Here is an 18,887-nt window from a genome sequence, read left to right as displayed (position 1 = left end):
TCTTATTATTTGGGGATCCCAAAAAGGGTCTGAGTCCCCTAAACCCCAAGGGACCTCATTCCCTATTATTCTGGGATCCCAAAAAGTGTCTGATCCTATTATTTGGGGATCCCAAAAAGGCTCTGACCCCATCATTTTGGGATCCCAAAAAGGGTCTGAACCACCCAGACCCCAAGGGACCTCATCCCCTATTATTTTGGGGTCCCAAAAAGGGTTTGATCCTATTATTTGGGGATCCCTAAAAGGCTCTGAACCCCCCAGACCCCAAGGGATGTCATCCCCTATTATTGCAGGACCCCAAAAAGGCTCTGACCCCATTATTTGGGGATCCCAAAACGGGTCTGACATCATTATTTGGGGATCCCAAAGAGGGTCTGAACCCACAAGACCCCAAGGGACATCATCCCCTATTATTTTGGGGTCCCAAAAAGGCTCTGATCCTATTATTAGGGGACCCCAAAAAGGCTCTGACCCCATTCTTTGGGGATCCCAAAACGGGTCTGACATCATTATTTGGGGATCCCAAAAAGGATCTGAACCCACAAGACCCCAAGGAACATCATCCCCTATTATTTTGGGGTCCCAAAAAGGGTTTGATCCTATTGTTTTGGGGTCCCAAAAAGGGGTTGAGCCTATTGTTTTGGGATCCCAAAACGGGTCTGACATCATTATTTGGGGATCCCAAAGAGGGTCTGAACCCCCCAGACCCCAAGGAACATCATCCCCTATTATTTTGGGGTCCCAAAAAGGGTTTGATCCTATTGTCTTGGGGTCCCAAAAAGGGTTTGATCCCATTGTTTTGGGGTCCCAAAAAGGCTCTGATCCTATTATTCTGGGACCCCAAAAAAGCTCTGAACCCCCTAAACCCCAAGGGATGTCATCCCCTATTATTTTGGGGTCCCAAAACGGGTCTGACATCATTATTTGGGGACCCCAAAAAGGGTCTGACACCCCCAGACCCCAAGGGATGTCATCCCCTATTATTTTGGAGTCCCAAAACGGGTCTGACCCCATTATTTGGGGATCCCAAAACAGGTCTGACATCATTATTTTGGGATCCCAAAGAGGGTCTGAACCCACAAGACCCCAAGGGATGTCATCCCCTATTATTTTGGGGTCCCAAAAAGTGTCTGAACCTATTATTCTGGGACCCCAAAAAGGCTCTGATCCCATTATTTGGGGATCCCAAAACGGGTCTGACATCATTATTTGGGGATCCCAAAGAGAGTCTGAACCCACCAGACCCCAAGGGATGTCATCCCCTATTATTTTGGGGTCCCAAAAAGGGTTTGAGTTCCCTAAACCCCATGGGATGTCATCCCCTATTATTTTGGGATCCCAAAAAGGCTCTGACCCCATTATTTGGGGACCCCAAAAAGGCTCTGACCCCATTATTTTAGGATCCCAAAAAGGCTCTGACCCCATTCTTTCAGCACCCCAAAAAGGCTCTGACCCCATTCTCTCAGCACCCCAAAAAGGCTCTGACCCCATTCTCTCAGCACCCCAAAAAGGCTCGGAGCCCATCCTTTGGGGTCAGCTGCCCACGTCCTACAGCACCGCCGTGGCCCCAAACGCCGTGGCTCCCCCAGCCCAGAACGGGGTGACCCCAATCCTGGCCCTACACTGGGCGACCCCAATCCTGCCTCACCCCAACCCCCCGAGACCCCAAAAGCACCCCGAGGGGGATTTAGGGTCGTCGCCTCCTCCTCCTCCTCCTCCTCCTCCTCCTCCTCCTCCTCCCCCCAATAAAAGCGTTTTCGACGTCTGGCTGAGCCACCCCGGGGACATCGCGCTGCGAGGGTGACGCCCAACATTTTGGGGGTTTTGTGCCCAAATTTTGGGGTGCTGGTCATGAAATTTCGGGGGTTTCATCCTAAAATTTTGGGGGTTTCATCCTAAAATTTTGGGGTTCCTATTCCAAAATTTTGCCGATCCCATCCCAAAATTTTGGGGGTCCAATCCCAAAATTTTGCAGATCCCACCCCACAATTTAGGGGCTCTTCTCCCAAAATGTTGGGGTTTCATCCCAAATTTCACAGTTCTCACCCCAAAATTGTATGGTCTCGCCCCAAAATTTTATGGTCTCGCCCCAAAATTTCCTGGTCCCACCCCAAAATTTCCTGGTCCCACCCCAAAATTTGGGGTCCCCCCCGCTGTCCCTGCCCAGCCTGGCAGCCAATAAAGGCATTGGGTGACAAAGGCAGTGACGTTGTTGGTGTCATTGTGGGTCACTGTGTGTGTGTGTGTGTGTGTGTGTGTGTGTGTGTGACCCTGCCCAGGCTGTCCCAGTTCATCCCAGTTCATCCCAGTTCATCCCAGTTCATCCCAGTCCATCCCAGTCCATCCCAGTCCATCCCAGTTCATCCCAGTCCATCCCAGTTCATCCCAGTCTGTCCCAGTTCATCCCAGTTCAATCCCAGTTCAATCCCAGTTCAATCCCAGTTCATCCCAGTTCAATCCCAGTTCATCCCAGTTCATCCCAGTTCATCCCAGTTCAATCCCAGTTCATCCCAGTTCATCCCAGTTCATCCCAGTCCCTCCCAGTCCATCCCAGTCCATCCCAGTTCATCCCAGTTCATCCCAGTTCATCCCAGTTCAATCCCAGTTCATCCCAGTCCATCCCAGTTCATCCCAGTTCATCCCAGTTCAATCCCAGTTCATCCCAGTTCATCCCAGTTCAATCCCAGTTCAATCCCAGTTCAATCCCAGTCCATCCCAGTCCATTCCAGTCCATCCCAGTTCATCCCAGTTCATCCCAGTTCATCCCAGTTCAATCCCAGTCCATCCCAGTTCATCCCAGTAACTCCCAGTCCATCCCAGTTCATCCCAGTTCATCCCAGTTCAATCCCAGTTCAATCCCAGTCAGTCCCCAGTTCATCCCAGTTCATCCCAGTTCAATCCCAGCCATCCCAGTTCATCCCAGTTCATCCCAGTTCATCCCAGTTCATCCCAGTCCATCCCAGTTCATCCCAGTCCATCCCAGTTCATCCCAGTCCATCCCAGTTCATCCCAGTCTGTCCCAGTTCATCCCAGTCAATCCCAGTTCAATCCCAGTTCAATCCCAGTCCATCCCAGTTCAATCCCAGTTCATCCCAGTCCATCCCAGTCCATCCCAGTTCATCCCAGTTCATCCCAGTCCATCCCAGTTCATCCCAGTCCCTCCCAGTCCATCCCAGTCCATCCCAGTTCATCCCAGTCCATCCCAGTTCATCCCAGTCCAATCCCAGTCCATCCCAGTCCATCCCAGTTCATCCCAGTCCATCCCAGTTCAATCCCAGTCCATCCCAGTTCATCCCAGTTCCCTCCCAGTCCATCCCAGTCACTCCCAGTTCATCCCAGTTCAATCCCAGTTCATCCCAGTTTAGCCCAGTTCATCCCAGTTCATCCCAGTTCAATCCCAGTCCATCCCAGTTCATCCCAGTTCAATCCCAGTTCATCCCAGTTCATCCCAGTTCATCCCAGTTCAATCCCAGTCCAATCCCAGTTCAATCCCAGTCCATCCCAGTTCATCCCAGTTCATCCCAGTTCAATCCCAGTTCAATCCCAGTTCATCCCAGTTCATCCCAGTTCAATCCCAGTCCATCCCAGTTCATCCCAGTTCAATCCCAGTCCATCCCAGTCCCTCCCAGTCTCATCCCAGTTCCATCCCAGTTCCATCCCAGTCCAAACCAGTAACTCCCAGTTCAATCCCAGTCCATCCCAGTCCATCCCAGTTCCTCCCAGTCCAAACCAGTTCCATCCCAGTCCAATCCCAGTCCATCCCAGTCCATCCCAGTCCATCCCAGTTCAATCCCAGTTCAATCCCAGTTCAATCCCAGTCCATCCCAGTTCAATCCCAGTCCATCCCAGTCCATCCCAGTTCAATCCCAGTCCATCCCAGTTCATCCCAGTTCATCCCAGTGATCCCAACCATCCCAGTCCATCCCAGTCCATCCCAGTTCAATCCCAGTCCATCCCAGTCCATCCCAGTTCAATCCCAGTCCATCCCAGTTCAATCCCAGTCCATCCCAGTCCATCCCAGTCTAAACCAGTCCATCCCAGTTAATTCCCAGTCCATTCCCAGTCCCTCCCAGTTCATCCCAGTTCATCCCAGTTCATTCCCAGTCCATCCCAGTTCATCCCAGTTCAATCCCAGGCTGTCCCAGTTCATCCCAGTTCAATCCCAGTCCATCCCAGTCCATCCCAGTCTGTCCCAGTCCATCCCAGTTCAATCCCAGTTCATCCCAGTCCATCCCAGTCCATCCCAGTTCAATCCCAGTCCATCCCAGTACAATCCAGTCCATCCCAGTTCAATCCCAGTCCATCCCAGTCAATCCCAGTTCAATCCAATCCATCCCAGTACATCCCAGTCCATCCCAGTTCAATCCCAGTCCATCCCAGCACATTCCCAGTCCATCCCAGTCCATCCCAGTCCATCCCAGTCCATCCCAGTTCAATCCCAGTCCATCCCAGTTCAATCCCAGTTCATCCCAGTCCATCCCAGTTCATCCCAGTTCATCCCAGTTCATTCCCAGTCCATCCCAGTCCATCCCAGTCCATCCCAGTCACTCCCAGTTCATTCCCAGTTCATCCCATTTCATCCCAGTTCAATCCCAGTTCATCCCAGTCCATCCCAGTCTATCCCAGTTCAATCCCAGTTCAATCCCAGTTCATCCCAGTTCAATCCCAGTTCATCCCAGTACATCCCAGTCTATCCTAGTTCAATCCCAGTTCATCCCAGTTCAATCCCAGTCTATCCCAGTCCATCCCAGTTCATCCCAGTTCAATCCCAGTCTATCCCAGTCCATCCCAGTCCATCCCAGTTCAATCCCAGTTCAATCCCAGTTCATCCCAGTCCATCCCAGTCAGTTTTTATAGGGTTTTTATGCAGTTTTGGGGCTTTTACAGGTTTTTAAGGTGTTTTTGTGGGTTTTTTAGGATTTTGAGGGTTTTGTGGAGTTTTTATGGGGTTTTTATGGGGTTTTGGGTTTTTATGGGGTTTTCATGGGGTTTTGGGGTTTTGACGTGGTTTTTGTGGGGTTTTTATGGGGTTTTGGAGTTTTGGGGTTTTTATGGGGTTTTTATGGGTTTTTATGGGGTTTTTTATGGGGTTTTTTATGGGTTTTTTTTTTGTTTTGGGTTTTTTGGTGTTTCTATGGGTTTTCGTGTTTTTATGGTATTTTTACGGGGTTTGGGGTTTTTATGGGGTTTTGGGGTTTTATGGGGTTATGGGGTTTTAGGTTTTGGGAGGTTGGGGTTTTTATGGGTTTTTCATTGGGTTTTATGGGTTTTGGGTTTTATGGGGTTTTCACAGGGTTTTGGGGATCCCTCGCTGTGGGGGGGGGTGGATTGGATAAGGAGGAAGGGATTGGGGGTCTGTAGGGTGAGGGATTTGGGGTTGAGGGGGATTTGGGGTTTTTATGGGGTTCCCTGGGATTTGGGGTCATTGGGATGAGGGAAATCCCAATCTGGGGGTCTGGGGATCCTCTTCTTGTGGGATTTGGGGGCTTTGGGGTTCCCATTTCTGAGGGTTTGGGGCCTCATTCCTATAGGATTTTGGGGTTCCCATCCCTGTAGGGTCCGAGATATTTTAGGGTATTTTAGGGTATCTTAAGATATTTTAGGGTATTTTAGGATCTTTTAGGGTATTTTAGGGTATTTTAGGATATTTTAGGATATTTCAGGACATTTTAGGACATTTTAGGACATTTTAGGACATTTTGGGATATTTTAGGATATTTTAGGATATTTTAGGATATTTCAGGATATTTTTGGACATTTTAGGGTATTTTAGGACATTTTGGGATATTTTAGGACATTTTAGGATATTTTAGGATATTTTAGGAATGGGTTCCCGTTTCTCAGGGGTTTGGGGTCTCCTTCCTTTGGGATTTTGGGGGTTTTTGTGTCCCATTCCTACAGGATTTTGGGGTCTCCTACCTATGGGATTTTCGGGATTTTGGGGTTTCCATTTCTGGGGGGTTTAGGGTCTCCTTCCTACGGGATTTCGGCTCCCATTCCTATGGGATTTTGAGGATTTTGGGGTTCCATTCCTGTGGGATTTTGAGGGTTTTGGGGTTCCCATTTCTGAGGGTTTGGGTTCCCATTTTGGGGGATTTTGGGGGTTTTGGTGTCCCATTCCTATAGGATTTTGGGATTCCCATTCCTGTAGGATCCCAAATATTTTAGGACATTTTAGGATATTTTAGGATCTTTTAGGACATTTTAGGACATTTCAGGACATTTTAGGAATGGGGTTCCCACCCCTGTAGGATCCCAAATATTTTAGGATATCTTAAGACATTTTAGGATATTTTAGGGTATTTTAGGATCTTTTAGGACATCTCAGGCCATTTCAGGCCCTTTTAGGGTCCCACCCTCCCCCTTTCCCCCCCAGGTGCTCAAAGACCCCACCAAACCCCAAGCCAAGGGCAACTACTGGACGGTGGACGTGACCCGAATCCCGCCGGCGGCCCTAAAACTGCAGAACACCGCCGTGGCTCGGGGGGGAGGAGGTGGCACTGCCACCCCCTTTGTCCCCGACCTGTCCCCGTTCGTCCTTTCGGGGTGTCCCTACCCCCCCTCCCCCACCCCGCCCCATTCCAGCTTCTCCATCGCGTCCCTCCTGCGGGAAAATCCCCCGTTTGGGGACGGAAGGGATTTGGGGTCGTCGTCGCCTCCTGTGCTGCTGGAGCCCAGCTGGGGATCCCAAAAAGGGGTTGAGCCTGTTGGTTTGGGGTCCCAAAAAGGGGTTGAGCCTGTTGGTTTGGGGTCCCAAAAAGGGTTTGATCCTATTGTTTTGGGATCCCAAAAAGGGGTTGAGCCTGTTGGTTTGGGGTCCCAAAAAGGGTCTGAGCCTGTTGTTTTGGGGTCCCAAAAAAGCTCTGATATCATTATTTCAGCATCCCAAAAAGGGTTTGATCCTATTGTTTTGGGGTCCCAAAAAGGGTTTGAACACCCTAAAGCACAAGGGACATCATCCCCTATTATTTTGGGGTCCCAAAAAGGTTCTGATTCTATTATTTGGGGATCCCTAAAAGGGTCTGAACCCACCAGACCCCAAGGGATGTCATCCCCTATTGTTTTGGGGTCCCAAAAAGGGCCTCAACCTATTATTTTGGGGTCCCAAAAAGTGTCTGATCCTATTGTTTTGGGGTCCCAAAAAGGGTCTGAGTCCCCTAAACCCCAAGGGACGTCATCCCCTATTATTTTGGGGTCCCAAAAAGGTTCTGATCCTATTATTTGGAGATCCCTAAAAGGGTCTGAACCCCCCAGACCCCAAGGGACGTCATCCCCTATTATTTTGGGGTCTCAAAAAGGCTCTGATCCTATTATTTTAGGGTCCCAAAAAGGGTTTGATCCTATTATTTTGGGGTCCCAAAACGGCTCTGACCCCATTATTTGGGGATCCCAAAAAGGGTCTGAACCCCCTAAACCCCAAGGGACGTCATCCCCTATTATTCTGGGATCCCAAAAAGGGTTTGATCCTATTATTTTGGAGTCCCAAAAAGGCTCTGACCCCATTATTTGGGGATCCCAAAAAGGCTCTGACCCCATTCTCTCAGCACCCCAAAAAGGCTCTGACCCCATTATTTGGGGACCCCAAAAAGGCTCTGACCCCATTATCTCAGGACCCCAAAAAGGCTCTGACCCCATTCTTTGGGGATCCCAAAAAGGCTCTGACCCCATTCTCTCAGCACCCCAAAAAGGCTCTGACCCCATTATCTCAGCACCCCAAAAAGGCTCTGACCCCATTCTCTCAGCACCCCAAAAAGGCTCGGAGCCCATCCTTTGGGGTCAGCTGCCCACGTCCTACAGCACCGCCGTGGCCCCAAACGCCGTGGCTCCCCCAGCCCAGAACGGGGTGACCCCAATCCTGGCCCTACACTGGGCGACCCCAATCCTGCCTCACCCCAACCCCCCGAGACCCCAAAAGCACCCCGAGGGGGATTTAGGGTCGTCGCCTCCTCCTCCTCCTCCTCCTCCTCCTCCTCCTCCTCCTCCTCCTCCCCCCAATAAAAGCGTTTTCGACGTCTGGCTGAGCCACCCCGGGGACATCGCGCTGCGAGGGTGACGCCCAACATTTTGGGGGTTTTTGTGCCCAAATTTTGGGGTGCTGGTCATAAAATTTTGGGGGTTTCATCCTAAAATTGCAGGGATCTCATCCTAAAATTGCAGGGATCTCATCCTAAAATTGCAGGGATCCCGTCCCAAAATTTCAGGGGTTTCATCCCAAAATTTTTGGGGTTCCCATCCTAAAATTTTGGGGATCCCGTCCCAAAATCTCACAGGTTCCATCCTAAAATTACGGGAGTTTCATCCTAAAATTTCAGAGCTCTCATCCCAATATTTTGGGGATTTCATTTCAAAATTTTGGGGATTTCATCCCAAGATTTTGCGGGTCTCACCCCAAAATTTTGGGGGTTTCATCCTGAAATTTCAGGGATCCCGTCCCAAAATTTTGGGGGTTTCATCCCAAATTCTCACAGTTTCATCCTAAAATTGCAGGGATCCCGTCCCAAAATTTTGGGGTCTCATCCCAAAATTTTGGGGTTTCATCCCAAAATTTTGCAGATTCCACCTCAAGATTTCAGGGGTTTCACCTCAAAATTTCGTGGACCCCATCCCAAAATTTTGGGTGTCTCAGCCCAAAATTTCACGATCTCATCCCAAAATTTCACGGTTTTGACCCAAAATTTTGGATGTCTCGTCCCAAAATTTCGAGGATCTCATCCTAAAATTTCAGGGATCCCATCCCAAAATTGGGGGATCTCACCCCAAAATTTCGGGGTTCTCGTCCCAAAATTTCTCAGATCTCCCCCCAAAGTTTCATGATCTCATCCCAAAATTTCAGAGCTCTCATCCCAAAATTTCGTGGATCTCACCCCAAAATTTTGGGGGTCTCAGCCTAAAATTCCAGGGATCCCGTCCCAAAATTTTGGGGTTTCGTCCCAAATTTCGGGGATCCCACCTCAAAACTGGGGGATCTCACCCCAAAATTTTGAGGTTCTTGTCCCAAAATTTCGGAAGTTTCATCCCAAAATTTCGGGGATCCTGTCCCTAAATTTTGCTGATCCCAACCCCAAAATTTTGGGGTTCTTGTCCCAAAATTTCAGATGTCACACCCCAAAATTTTGGGGGTTTCATCCTAAAATTTTGGAGGTTTCATCCTAAAATTGCAGGGATCTCATCCTAAAATTTTGGGGATCCCATCCCGGAATTTCACAGCTCTCGTCCCAAAATTTTGCGGATCTCACCCCAAAATTTCAGGGGTTTCATCCTAAAATTTTGGATGTGCCATCCCAAAATTTTGGGGTTTACACCTCAAGATTTTGGGGTTCTCATCCTAAAATTTCAGATGTCTCACCCCAAAATTTGGGGGGTTTCATCCTAAAATTTCAGGGATCCCGTCCCAAAATTTCAGGCGTTTCATCCTAAAATTTCACAGGTCCCATCCCAAAATTTCGGATGTCTCATCCCAAAATTTCGGATGTCTCATCCCAAAATTTTGGGCTTTCATCCCAAAATTTCACAGATCCCACCCCAAAATTTCAGATGTCCCACCTCAAAATTTTGAGGATCTCATCCTAAAATTTCAGGGATCCCGTCCCAAAATTTCAGGGGTTTCATCCTAAATTTTTGGGGTTCCCATCCCAAAATTTTGGGGATCCCGTCCCAAAATTTCACAGGTTACATCCTAAAATTACGAGAGTTTCATCCTAAAATTTCAGGGATCCCCTCCCAATATTTTGGGGATTTCATCTCAAAATTTTGGGGATTTCATCCCAAGATTTTGCGGGTCTCACCCCAAAATTTTGGGGATCCCATCCTAAAATTTCAGGGCTCTCGTCCCAAAATTTCAGATGTCTCACCCCAAAATTTCGTGGTGTTACCCCAAAATTTTGCAGCTCTCATCCCAAAGTTTCGGGGCTCTTTTCCCAAAATTTTGGGGGTTTCATCCTAAAATTTCGTGGATCCCGTCCCAAAATTTTGGGGTTTCATCCCAAAATTGGGGGATCTCACCCCAAAATTTTGAGGTTCTTGTCCCAAAATTTCAGGGTTTCATCCCAAAATTTCAGATGTCTCATACCAAAATTTTGTGGGTTTCATCCTAAAATTTCAGGGTTCTCACCCAAAAATTCAGGGATTTCACCCCAAAATTTCATGGTCCCACCCCAAAATTTCGGGGTTCTAATGCCAAGATTTCTCGGCTCTCACCCCAAAATTTCGTGGATCGCATCCCAAAATTTTGGGGTTTCATCCCAAATTTTTGCAGGTCCCACCCCAAAATTTTGTAGTGTCACCCCAAAATTTGAGATATCCCACCCCAAAATTTCAGGGGTTTCACCTCAAAATTTCGTGGATCGCATCCCAAAATTTTGGATGTTTCATCCCAAAATTTCACGGGTCCCACCCCAAAATTTTGTGTTGTCACCCCAAAATTTTGGAGGTCTCACCCTAAAATTTTGCAGTCTCATCCCAAAATTTCAGGGATCCTGTCCCAAAATTTTGCGGATCTCATCCCAAATTTGCAGGGGTTTCATCCTAAAATTTTGGATGTCTCACCCCAAAATTTCAGGGCTCTTTTCCCAAAATTTTGGGGCTTTCAACCCAAAATTTTTGATGTCTCACCCCAAAATTTCACGGTCTCGTCCCAAAATTTCGGATGTCCCACCCTAAAATTTCGTGGCTCTAATCCCAAAATTTAGGATGTCTCACCCCAAAATTTCGCAGCTCCCATCCCAAAATTTCGGGGCTCTTTTCCCAAAATTTTGGGGGTTTCATCCTAAAATTTTGTGGATCTCACCCCAAAATTTCGGATGTCTCACCCCAAAATTTTGGGGGTCTCGTCCCAAAATTTCGGGTGGTTTCACCCCAAAATTTCACGCTCCCATCCCAAAATTTCTTGGTCTCACCCCAAAATTTCCTGGTCCCACCCCAAAATTTCAGATGTCTCCCCCCAAAATTTCCTGGTCTCACCCCAAAATTTCCTGGTCCCACCCCAAAATTTGGGGTCCCCCCCGCTGTCCCTGCCCAGCCTGGCAGCCAATAAAGGCATTGGGTGACAAAGGCAGTGACGTTGTTGGTGTCATTGTGGGTCACTGTGTGTGTGTGTGTGTGTGTGTGTGTGTGTGTGTGACCCTGCCCAGGCTGTCCCAGTTCATCCCAGTTCATCCCAGTTCATCCCAGTTCAATCCCAGTTCATCCCAGTCCATCCCAGTTCATCCCAGTTCATCCCAGTTCATCCCAGTTCATCCCAGTCTGTCCCAGTCCATCCCAGTTCAATCCCAGTCCATCCCAGTTCATCCCAGTTCAATCCCAGTTCAATCCCAGTTCATCCCAGTTCAATCCCAGTTCATCCCAGTTCATCCCAGTTCATCCCAGTTCAATCCCAGTTCATCCCAGTTCATCCCAGTTCATCCCAGTCTGTCCCAGTTCATCCCAGTTCATCCCAGTTCATCCCAGTTCAATCCCAGTTCAATCCCAGTCCATCCCAGTCCATCCCAGTCGCTCCCAGTCCATCCCAGTTCAATCCCAGTTCAATCCCAGTCTGTCCCAGTTCAATCCCAGTCCATCCCAGTTCATCCCAGTTCATCCCAGTTCAATCCCAGTTCATCCCAGTTCCATCCCAGTTCAATCCCAGGCTGTCCCAGTTCATCCCAGTTCATCCCAGTTCAATCCCAGTTCATCCCAGTTCATCCCAGTTCATCCCAGTCCATCCCAGTTCAATCCCAGTTCATCCCAGTCTGTCCCAGTTCAATCCCAGTTCATCCCAGTTCAATCCCAGTCTGTCCCAGTTCAATCCCAGTTCATCCCAGTTCAATCCCAGTTCATCCCAGTTCATCCCAGTCCATCCCAGTTCATCCCAGTTCCATCCCAGTTCATCCCAGTTCAATCCCAGTCCATCCCAGTTCATCCCAGTTCAATCCCAGTTCATTCCAGTCAATCCCAGTCCATCCCAGTCAGTTTTTATAGGGTTTTTATGCAGTTTTGGGGCTTTTACAGGTTTTTAAGGTGTTTTTGTGGGTTTTTTAGGATTTTGAGGGTTTTGTGGGGTTTTTATGGGTTTTTATTGGGGTTTTGGGTTTTTTTATGGGGTTTTTCTGGGGTTTTGGGGTTTTGACGTGTTTTTTGTGGGGTTTTTATGGGGTTTTTATGGGGTTTTTATGGGGTTTTTATGGGGTTTTGGGGTTTTGGGGTTTTTATGGTGTTTTATGGGTTCTTGTGGGGTTTTGGGATTTATATGGGGTTTTGTGGGGTTTTTCTAGGGTTTTTATGGGTTTTTGGAGGTTTGTTGGGGTTTTTATGGGGTTTTGGGGGTTTTGTGGGGTTTTGGGTTTTTATGGAGTTTTTATGGGGTTTTTAGGATTTTGGGGTTTTATGGGGTTTTTATGGGTTTTTATGGGGTTTTATTGGGGTTTTGGGGTTTTTATGGGGTTTTCATGGGGTTTGGGGTTTTGACGTGTTTTTGTGGGGTTTTTATGGGGTTTTGGGTTTTTATGGAGTTTTTATGGGGTTTGTAGGATTTTGGGGTTTTATGGGGTTTTTATGGGTTTTTTTGGTTGCTTTTTGGGTTTTGGAGTTTTTAATAGGGTTTTTATGGGTTTTGGGGTTTTTTAAATGGGGTTTTTAGGATTTTGGGGGTTTTTATGGGGTTTTATGGGGTTTTTATGGGATTTTTGGGGGTTTTGGGGTTTTTATGGGATTTTTATGGGGTTTTATGGGGTTTTGGGTTTTATGGGTTTTTTAATGGGGTTTCGGATTTTTATGAGGTTTTCATGGGTTTTGAGGTTTTTATGGGGTTTTTATGGAGTTTTATGGGGTTTTCATGGGGTTTTTGGGCTTTTATGGGGTTTTTGGGTGTTTTGGTGGATTTATGGGTTTTGGGGGTTTTTTTGGGGTTTTGAAGTTTTTATGGGGTTTTGGGTTTTTTGGTGATTTTTATCGGGTTTTTTGTGGGGTTTTTATGGGGTTTTTATGGGGTTTTTATGGGGTTTTTATAGGGTTTTTAGGATTTGGGGGTTTTTCTGGGGTTTTTGTGGGGTTTTTGTGAGGTTTTGGAGTTTTTATGGGGTTTTGGGGTTTTTTATGGGCTTTTGGGGTTTTATGGGTTTTTTATGGCATTTTGGGTTTTTTTTATGGGGTTTTATGGGTTTTGTGGGGTTTTGGGTTTTTTAGGGTGTGTTATGGGGTTTAGATGTTTTCATGGGGTTTTGAGGTTTTTTATGGGGTTTTAATGGGGATTTTTGGATTTTTTATGGGGTTTTGGGGTTTTTTTGGGGTTTGGGGTTTTTATGGGTTTTTGGGGGTTTAATGGGGTTTTTGTGGGGTTTTTATGGAATTTGGGGTTTTTATGGGGATTTTATGGGGTTTTTAGGATTTTTATGGGGTTTTTATGGGGTTTGGGGGATTTTGTGGGGTTTTTATGGGGTTTTTTAGGGGCTTTATGTGGGTTTCTTTTGGTTTTTATGGGTTTTTAATGGCATTTTGGGGTTTTTATGGAGTTTTTTGGGGTTTTTTATGGGGTTTCTATCGTGTTTTGGGGTTTTATGGGATTTTGGGGTTTTTATTGGGGTTTTTAGGTTTTTATGAGGTTTTTATGGGGTTTTTAATGGGTTTTTAGGATTTTGGGGGTTTTATGGGGGTTTTATGGGGTTTTGGGTTTTTATGGGTTTTGAGGTTTGGGGGTTTTTATGGAGTTTTTATGGGGTTTTATGGGGTTTTTATGGGGTTTTGGGGTTTTTGGGATTTTGGGGATCCCTTGCTGTGGGGAGGTTTGGATAAGGGAGAGGGGAGATCTGTAGGGTGAGGTGTTTGGGGTTGAGGGGGATTTGGGGTTTTTATGGGGTTCCCTGGGATTTGGGGTCATTGGGATGAGGGAAATCCCAATCTGGGGGTCTGGGGATCCTCTTCTTGTGGGATTTGGGGTTTTTGGGGTTCCCATTTCTGAGGGTTTGGGGCCTCATTCCTATAGGATTTTGGGGTTCCCATCCCTGTAGGGTCCGAGATGTTTTAGGATATTTTAGGGTATTTTAAGATATTTTAGGGTATTTTAGGATCTTTTAGGACATTTTAGGTTATTTTAGGACATTTTGGGACATTTTAGGACATTTTAGGGTATTTTAGGGAATTTAAGGATATTTCAGGACATTTTAGGACATTTTAGGACATTTTAGGACATTTTGGGATATTTTAGGATATTTTAGGAATGGGTTTCCCGTTTCTCAGGGGTTTGAGGTTCCCATTCCTGTGGGATTTTGGGGTTTTTGGGGTTTCCATTTCTGGGGGGTTTAGGGTCTCCTTCCTATGGGATTTTGGGATTCCATTCCTATGGGATTTTGAGGATTTTGGGGTCCTATTCCTATGGGATTTTGGGGTTTTTGGGGTTCCCATTTCTGGGGGATTTGGGTTCCCATTCCTATGGGATTTTGGGGGTTTTGGTGTCCCATTCGTATAGGATTTTGGGATTCCCATTCCTGTAGGATCCCAAATATTTTAGGACATTTTAGGATATTTTAGGATATTTTAGGATATTTTAGGATATTTTAGGATCTTTTAGGATCTTTTAGGATATTTTAGGATATTTTAGGATATCTTAGGACATTTTAGGAACGGGATTCCCATCCCTGTAGGATCTCAAATATTTTAGGATATCTTAAGATATTTTAGGACATTTCAGGACATTTCAGGACATTTCAGGACATTTTAGGATATTTCAGGATATTTTCGGACATTTTAGGGTATTTTAGGACATTTTAGGACATTTTAGGACATTTTGGGATATTTTAGGATATTTTAGGAATGGGTTTCCTGTTTCTCAGGGGTTTGAGTTTCCCATTCCTATGGGATTTTGGGATTTTCATTCCTATGGGATTTTGGGGTTTTTGGGGTTTCCATTTGGGGGATTTTGAGGTCTCATTCCTATGGGATTTTGGGGTCCCATTCTTATGGGATTTTGGGATTTTCAGTCCTATGGGATTTTGAGGATTTTGGGATTCCATTCCTATGGGATTTTGGGGTTCCCATTTCTGAGGGTTTGGGTTCCCATTTTGGGGGATTTTGGGGGTTTTGGTGTCCCATTCCTATAGGATTTTGGGGTTCCCATTCCTGTAGGGTCCCAAATATTTTAGGACATTTTAGGATCTTTTAGGATCTTTTAGGATATTTTAGGACATTTTAGGAACGGGATTCCCATCCCTGTAGGATCCCAAATATTTTAGGATATCTTAAGATATTTTAGGATATTTTAGGGTATTTTAGGATCTTTTAGGTCATTCCAGACCCTTTTAGGATCGCACCCTCCCCCTTTCCCCCCCAGGTGCTCAAAGACCCCACCAAACCCCAAGCCAAGGGCAACTACTGGACGGTGGACGTGACCCGAATCCCGCCGGCGGCCCTAAAACTGCAGAACACCGCCGTGGCTCGGGGGGGAGGAGGTGGCACTGCCACCCCCTTTGTCCCCGACCTGTCCCCGTTCGTCCTTTCGGGGTGTCCCTACCCCCCCTCCCCCACCCCGCCCCATTCCAGCTTCTCCATCGCGTCCCTCCTGCGGGAAAATCCCCCGTTTGGGGACGGAAGGGATTTGGGGTCGTCGTCGCCTCCTGTGCTGCTGGAGCCCAGCTGGGGATCCCAAAAAGGGGTTGAGCCTGTTGGTTTGGGGTCCCAAAAAGGGGTTGATCCTATTGTTTTGGGGTCCCAGAAAGGGTTTGATCTTATTGTTTTGGGACCCCAAAAAGGATCTGAACCCACCAGACCCCAAGGAACATCATCCCCTATTATTCTGGGATCCCAAAAAGGGGTTGAGCCTATTATTCTGGGACCCCAAAAAGGGGTTGATCCTATTATTTTGTGGTCCCAAAAAGGGTTTGATCCTATTGTTTTGGGGTCCCAAAAAGGGTTTGAGCCTGTTGTTTTGGGGTCCCAAAAAGGGTTTGACCTCCCCAGACCCCAAGGGATGTCATCCCCTATTGTTTTGGGGTCCCAAAAAGGATCTGAACCCACCAGACCCCAAGGAACATCATCCCCTATTATTTTCAGATCCCAAAAAGGGTTTGATCCTATTATTCTGGGGTCTCAAAAAGGCTCTGATCCTATTATTTGGGGACCCCAAAAAGGCTCTGAACCCCCTAAACCCCAAGGGACATCATCCCCTATTATTTTGGCGTCCCAAAAAGTGTCTGAACCTATTATTCTGGGACCCCAAAAAGGGTTTGAACCCATTATTTGGGGATCCCAAAACGGGTCTGACATCATTATTTGGGGATCCCAAAAAGGATCTGATCCCATTATTTTAGGATCCCAAAATGGGTTTGAGTTCCCTAAACCCCATGGGATGTCATCCCCCATTATTTTGGGATCCCAAAAAGGCTCTGACCCCATTCTCTCAGCACCCCAAAAAGGCTCTGACCCCATTATCTCAGCACCCCAAAAAGGCTCTGACCCCATTATCTCAGGACCCCAAAAAGGCTCTGACCCCATTCTCTCAGCACCCCAAAAAGGCTCGGAGCCCATTCTCTCAGCACCCCAAAAAGGCTCTGACCCCATTATCTCAGGACCCCAAAAAGGCTCTGACCCCATTATTTGGGGACCCCAAAAAGGCTCTGACCCCATTCTCTCAGCACCCCAAAAAGGCTCTGACCCCATTCTCTCAGCACCCCAAAAAGGCTCGGAGCCCATCCTTTGGGGTCAGCTGCCCACGTCCTACAGCACCGCCGTGGCCCCAAACGCCGTGGCTCCCCCAGCCCAGAACGGGGTGACCCCAATCCTGGCCCTACACTGGGCGACCCCAATCCTGCCTCACCCCAACCCCCCGAGACCCCAAAAGCACCCCGAGGGGGATTTAGGGTCGTCGCCTCCTCCTCCTCCTCCTCCTCCTCCTCCTCCTCCTCCTCCTCCTCCTCCTCCTCCTCCTCCTCCCCCCAATAAAAGCGTTTTCGACGTCTGGCTGAGCCACCCCGGGGACATCGCGCTGCGAGGGTGACGCCCAACATTTTGGGGGGTTTCGTGCCCAAATTTTGGGGTTTTGGTACTAAAATTTTGGGGGTTTCATCCTAAAATTTTGGGGGTTTCATCCTAAAATTTCAGGGATCCCGTCCCAAAATTTGCAGGGGTTTCATCCCAAAATTTCATGGTCTCACCCCAAAATTTTGCAGGTCCCATCCCAAAATTTTGGGGATCCCGTCCCAAAATTTCACAGGTTACATCCTAAAATTTCGGGGATCCCCTCCCAAAATTTTGGGGTCTCATCCCAAATTTGCAGGGGTTTAATCCTAAAATTTCAGATGTCCCACCCCGAAATTTCATGGAGTTACCCCAAAAGTTTACAGCTCTCATCCCAAGATTTTGCGGGTCTCACCCCAAAATTTCGCAGGTCTCACCCTAAAATTTTGTGGATCTCATCCCAAAATTGCGTGGATTTTGTTCCAAAATTTCATGGATCCCATCCCAAAATTTTGGGGTCTCATCCCAAAATTTTGGGGTTCCCATCCCAAAATTGCAGAGATCCCACCCCAAAATTTTGGGGTCTCATCCCAAAATTTCGCGGGTCTCACCTCAAAATTTCGGGTGCTTCGTCCCAAAATTTTGGGGCTTCATCCCAAATTTGCTGGGGTTTCATCCTAAAATTTTGGATGTCTCACCCCAAAATTTCATGGTCTCGCCCCAAAATTTCGGGGGTCTTGTCCCAAAATTTCATGGATCCCATCCCAAAATTTTGGATGTCTCAACCCAACATTTTGCAGCTCCCATCCCAAAATTTGGGGGTTCTCATTCCAAAATTTCACAGATCTCATCCTAAAAATTTCAGATGTCCCACCCCAAAATTTCGTGGTGTTACCCCAAAATTTTGCAGCTCTCATCCCAAAGTTTCGGGGCTCTTTTCCCAAAATTTTGGGGGTTTCATCCCAAAATTTTGTGGATCTCATCCCAAAATTTGGGATGTCCCACCCCAAAACATCGCAGGTCCCACCCCAAAATTTCGCGGATCCCATCCCAAAATTTTGGGGATCTCATCCTGAAATTTCAGGGATTTCATCCCAAATTTCGGGCATTTCATCCTAAAATTTCGGATGTCTCACCCCAAAATTTCACGATCTCATCCCAAATTTTTGGATGTCTCACCACAAAAGTTTGCGGGTCCCATCCGAAAATTTCACGGATCTCATCCCAAAATTTTGGGGGTTTCATCCCAAAATTTTGGAGATTCCACCCCAAAATTTCACGGTCTCATGCCAAACTTTCGCAAATCCAACCCCAAAATTTCGGGTTCTCATCCCAAAATTTTGGGGCTCTCACCCCAAATTTTCGTGGTCTCATCTCAAAATTTCCTGGTCTCACCCCAAAATTTCCTGGTCTCACCCCAAAATTTCCTGGTCCCACCCCAAAATTTCCTGGTCCCACCCCAAAATTTGGGGTCCCCCCCGCTGTCCCTGCCCAGCCTGGCAGCCAATAAAGGCATTGGGTGACAAAGGCAGTGACGTTGTTGGTGTCATTGTGGGTCACTGTGTGTGTGTGTGTGTGTGTGTGTGTGTGTGACCCTGCCCAGGCTGTCCCAGTTCATCCCAGTTCATCCCAGTTCATCCCAGTCTGTCCCAGTTCATCCCAGTTCATCCCAGTTCATCCCAGTCCATCCCAGTTCATCCCAGTTCAATCCCAGTTCAATCCCAGTTCAATCCCAATTCAATCCCAGTTCAATCCCAGTTCAATCCCAGTTCATCCCAGTTCATCCCAGTTCATCCCAGGCTGTCCCAGTCCATCCCAGTTCATCCCAGTTCATCCCAGTTCAATCCCAGTTCAGCCCAGTTCATCCCAGTTCATCCCAGTCCATCCCAGTTCATCCCAGTTCATCCCAGTTCAATCCCAGTTCATCCCAGTTCAATCCCAGTTCATCCCAGTCTGTCCCAGTTCAT

The 18,887-nt window shown here is 47.3% G+C and overlaps 1 protein-coding gene and 1 long non-coding RNA gene across 2 annotated transcripts in view; both read left to right on the top strand.

Annotated features, from left to right (window-relative positions):
• LOC146442612 (uncharacterized) overlaps positions 1-18,887 on the top strand; it is a 59,801-nt gene that overhangs the window by 619 nt on the left and 40,295 nt on the right. Inside the window, 2 exon segments of the mRNA XM_085049872.1 lie at positions 2,944-3,032; positions 4,453-4,513. Coding sequence (XP_084905998.1) covers positions 2,944-3,032; positions 4,453-4,513 — 150 coding nt within the window.
• Positions 3,112-3,879, top strand: LOC146442613 (uncharacterized). The gene is made up of 2 exons (XR_014850313.1): positions 3,112-3,277; positions 3,797-3,879. It is a non-coding gene; the product is annotated as an uncharacterized LOC146442613 (long non-coding RNA).

This window comes from Lichenostomus cassidix, chromosome 2 (genome assembly GCF_008360975.1).
Source record: "Lichenostomus cassidix isolate B80296 chromosome 2, HeHo_3.0, whole genome shotgun sequence".
NCBI lineage: Eukaryota > Metazoa > Chordata > Aves > Passeriformes > Meliphagidae > Lichenostomus > Lichenostomus cassidix.
The sequence above is the reverse complement of the archived record's forward strand: the minus strand, read 5'-3'. Positions and strand labels throughout refer to the sequence as shown.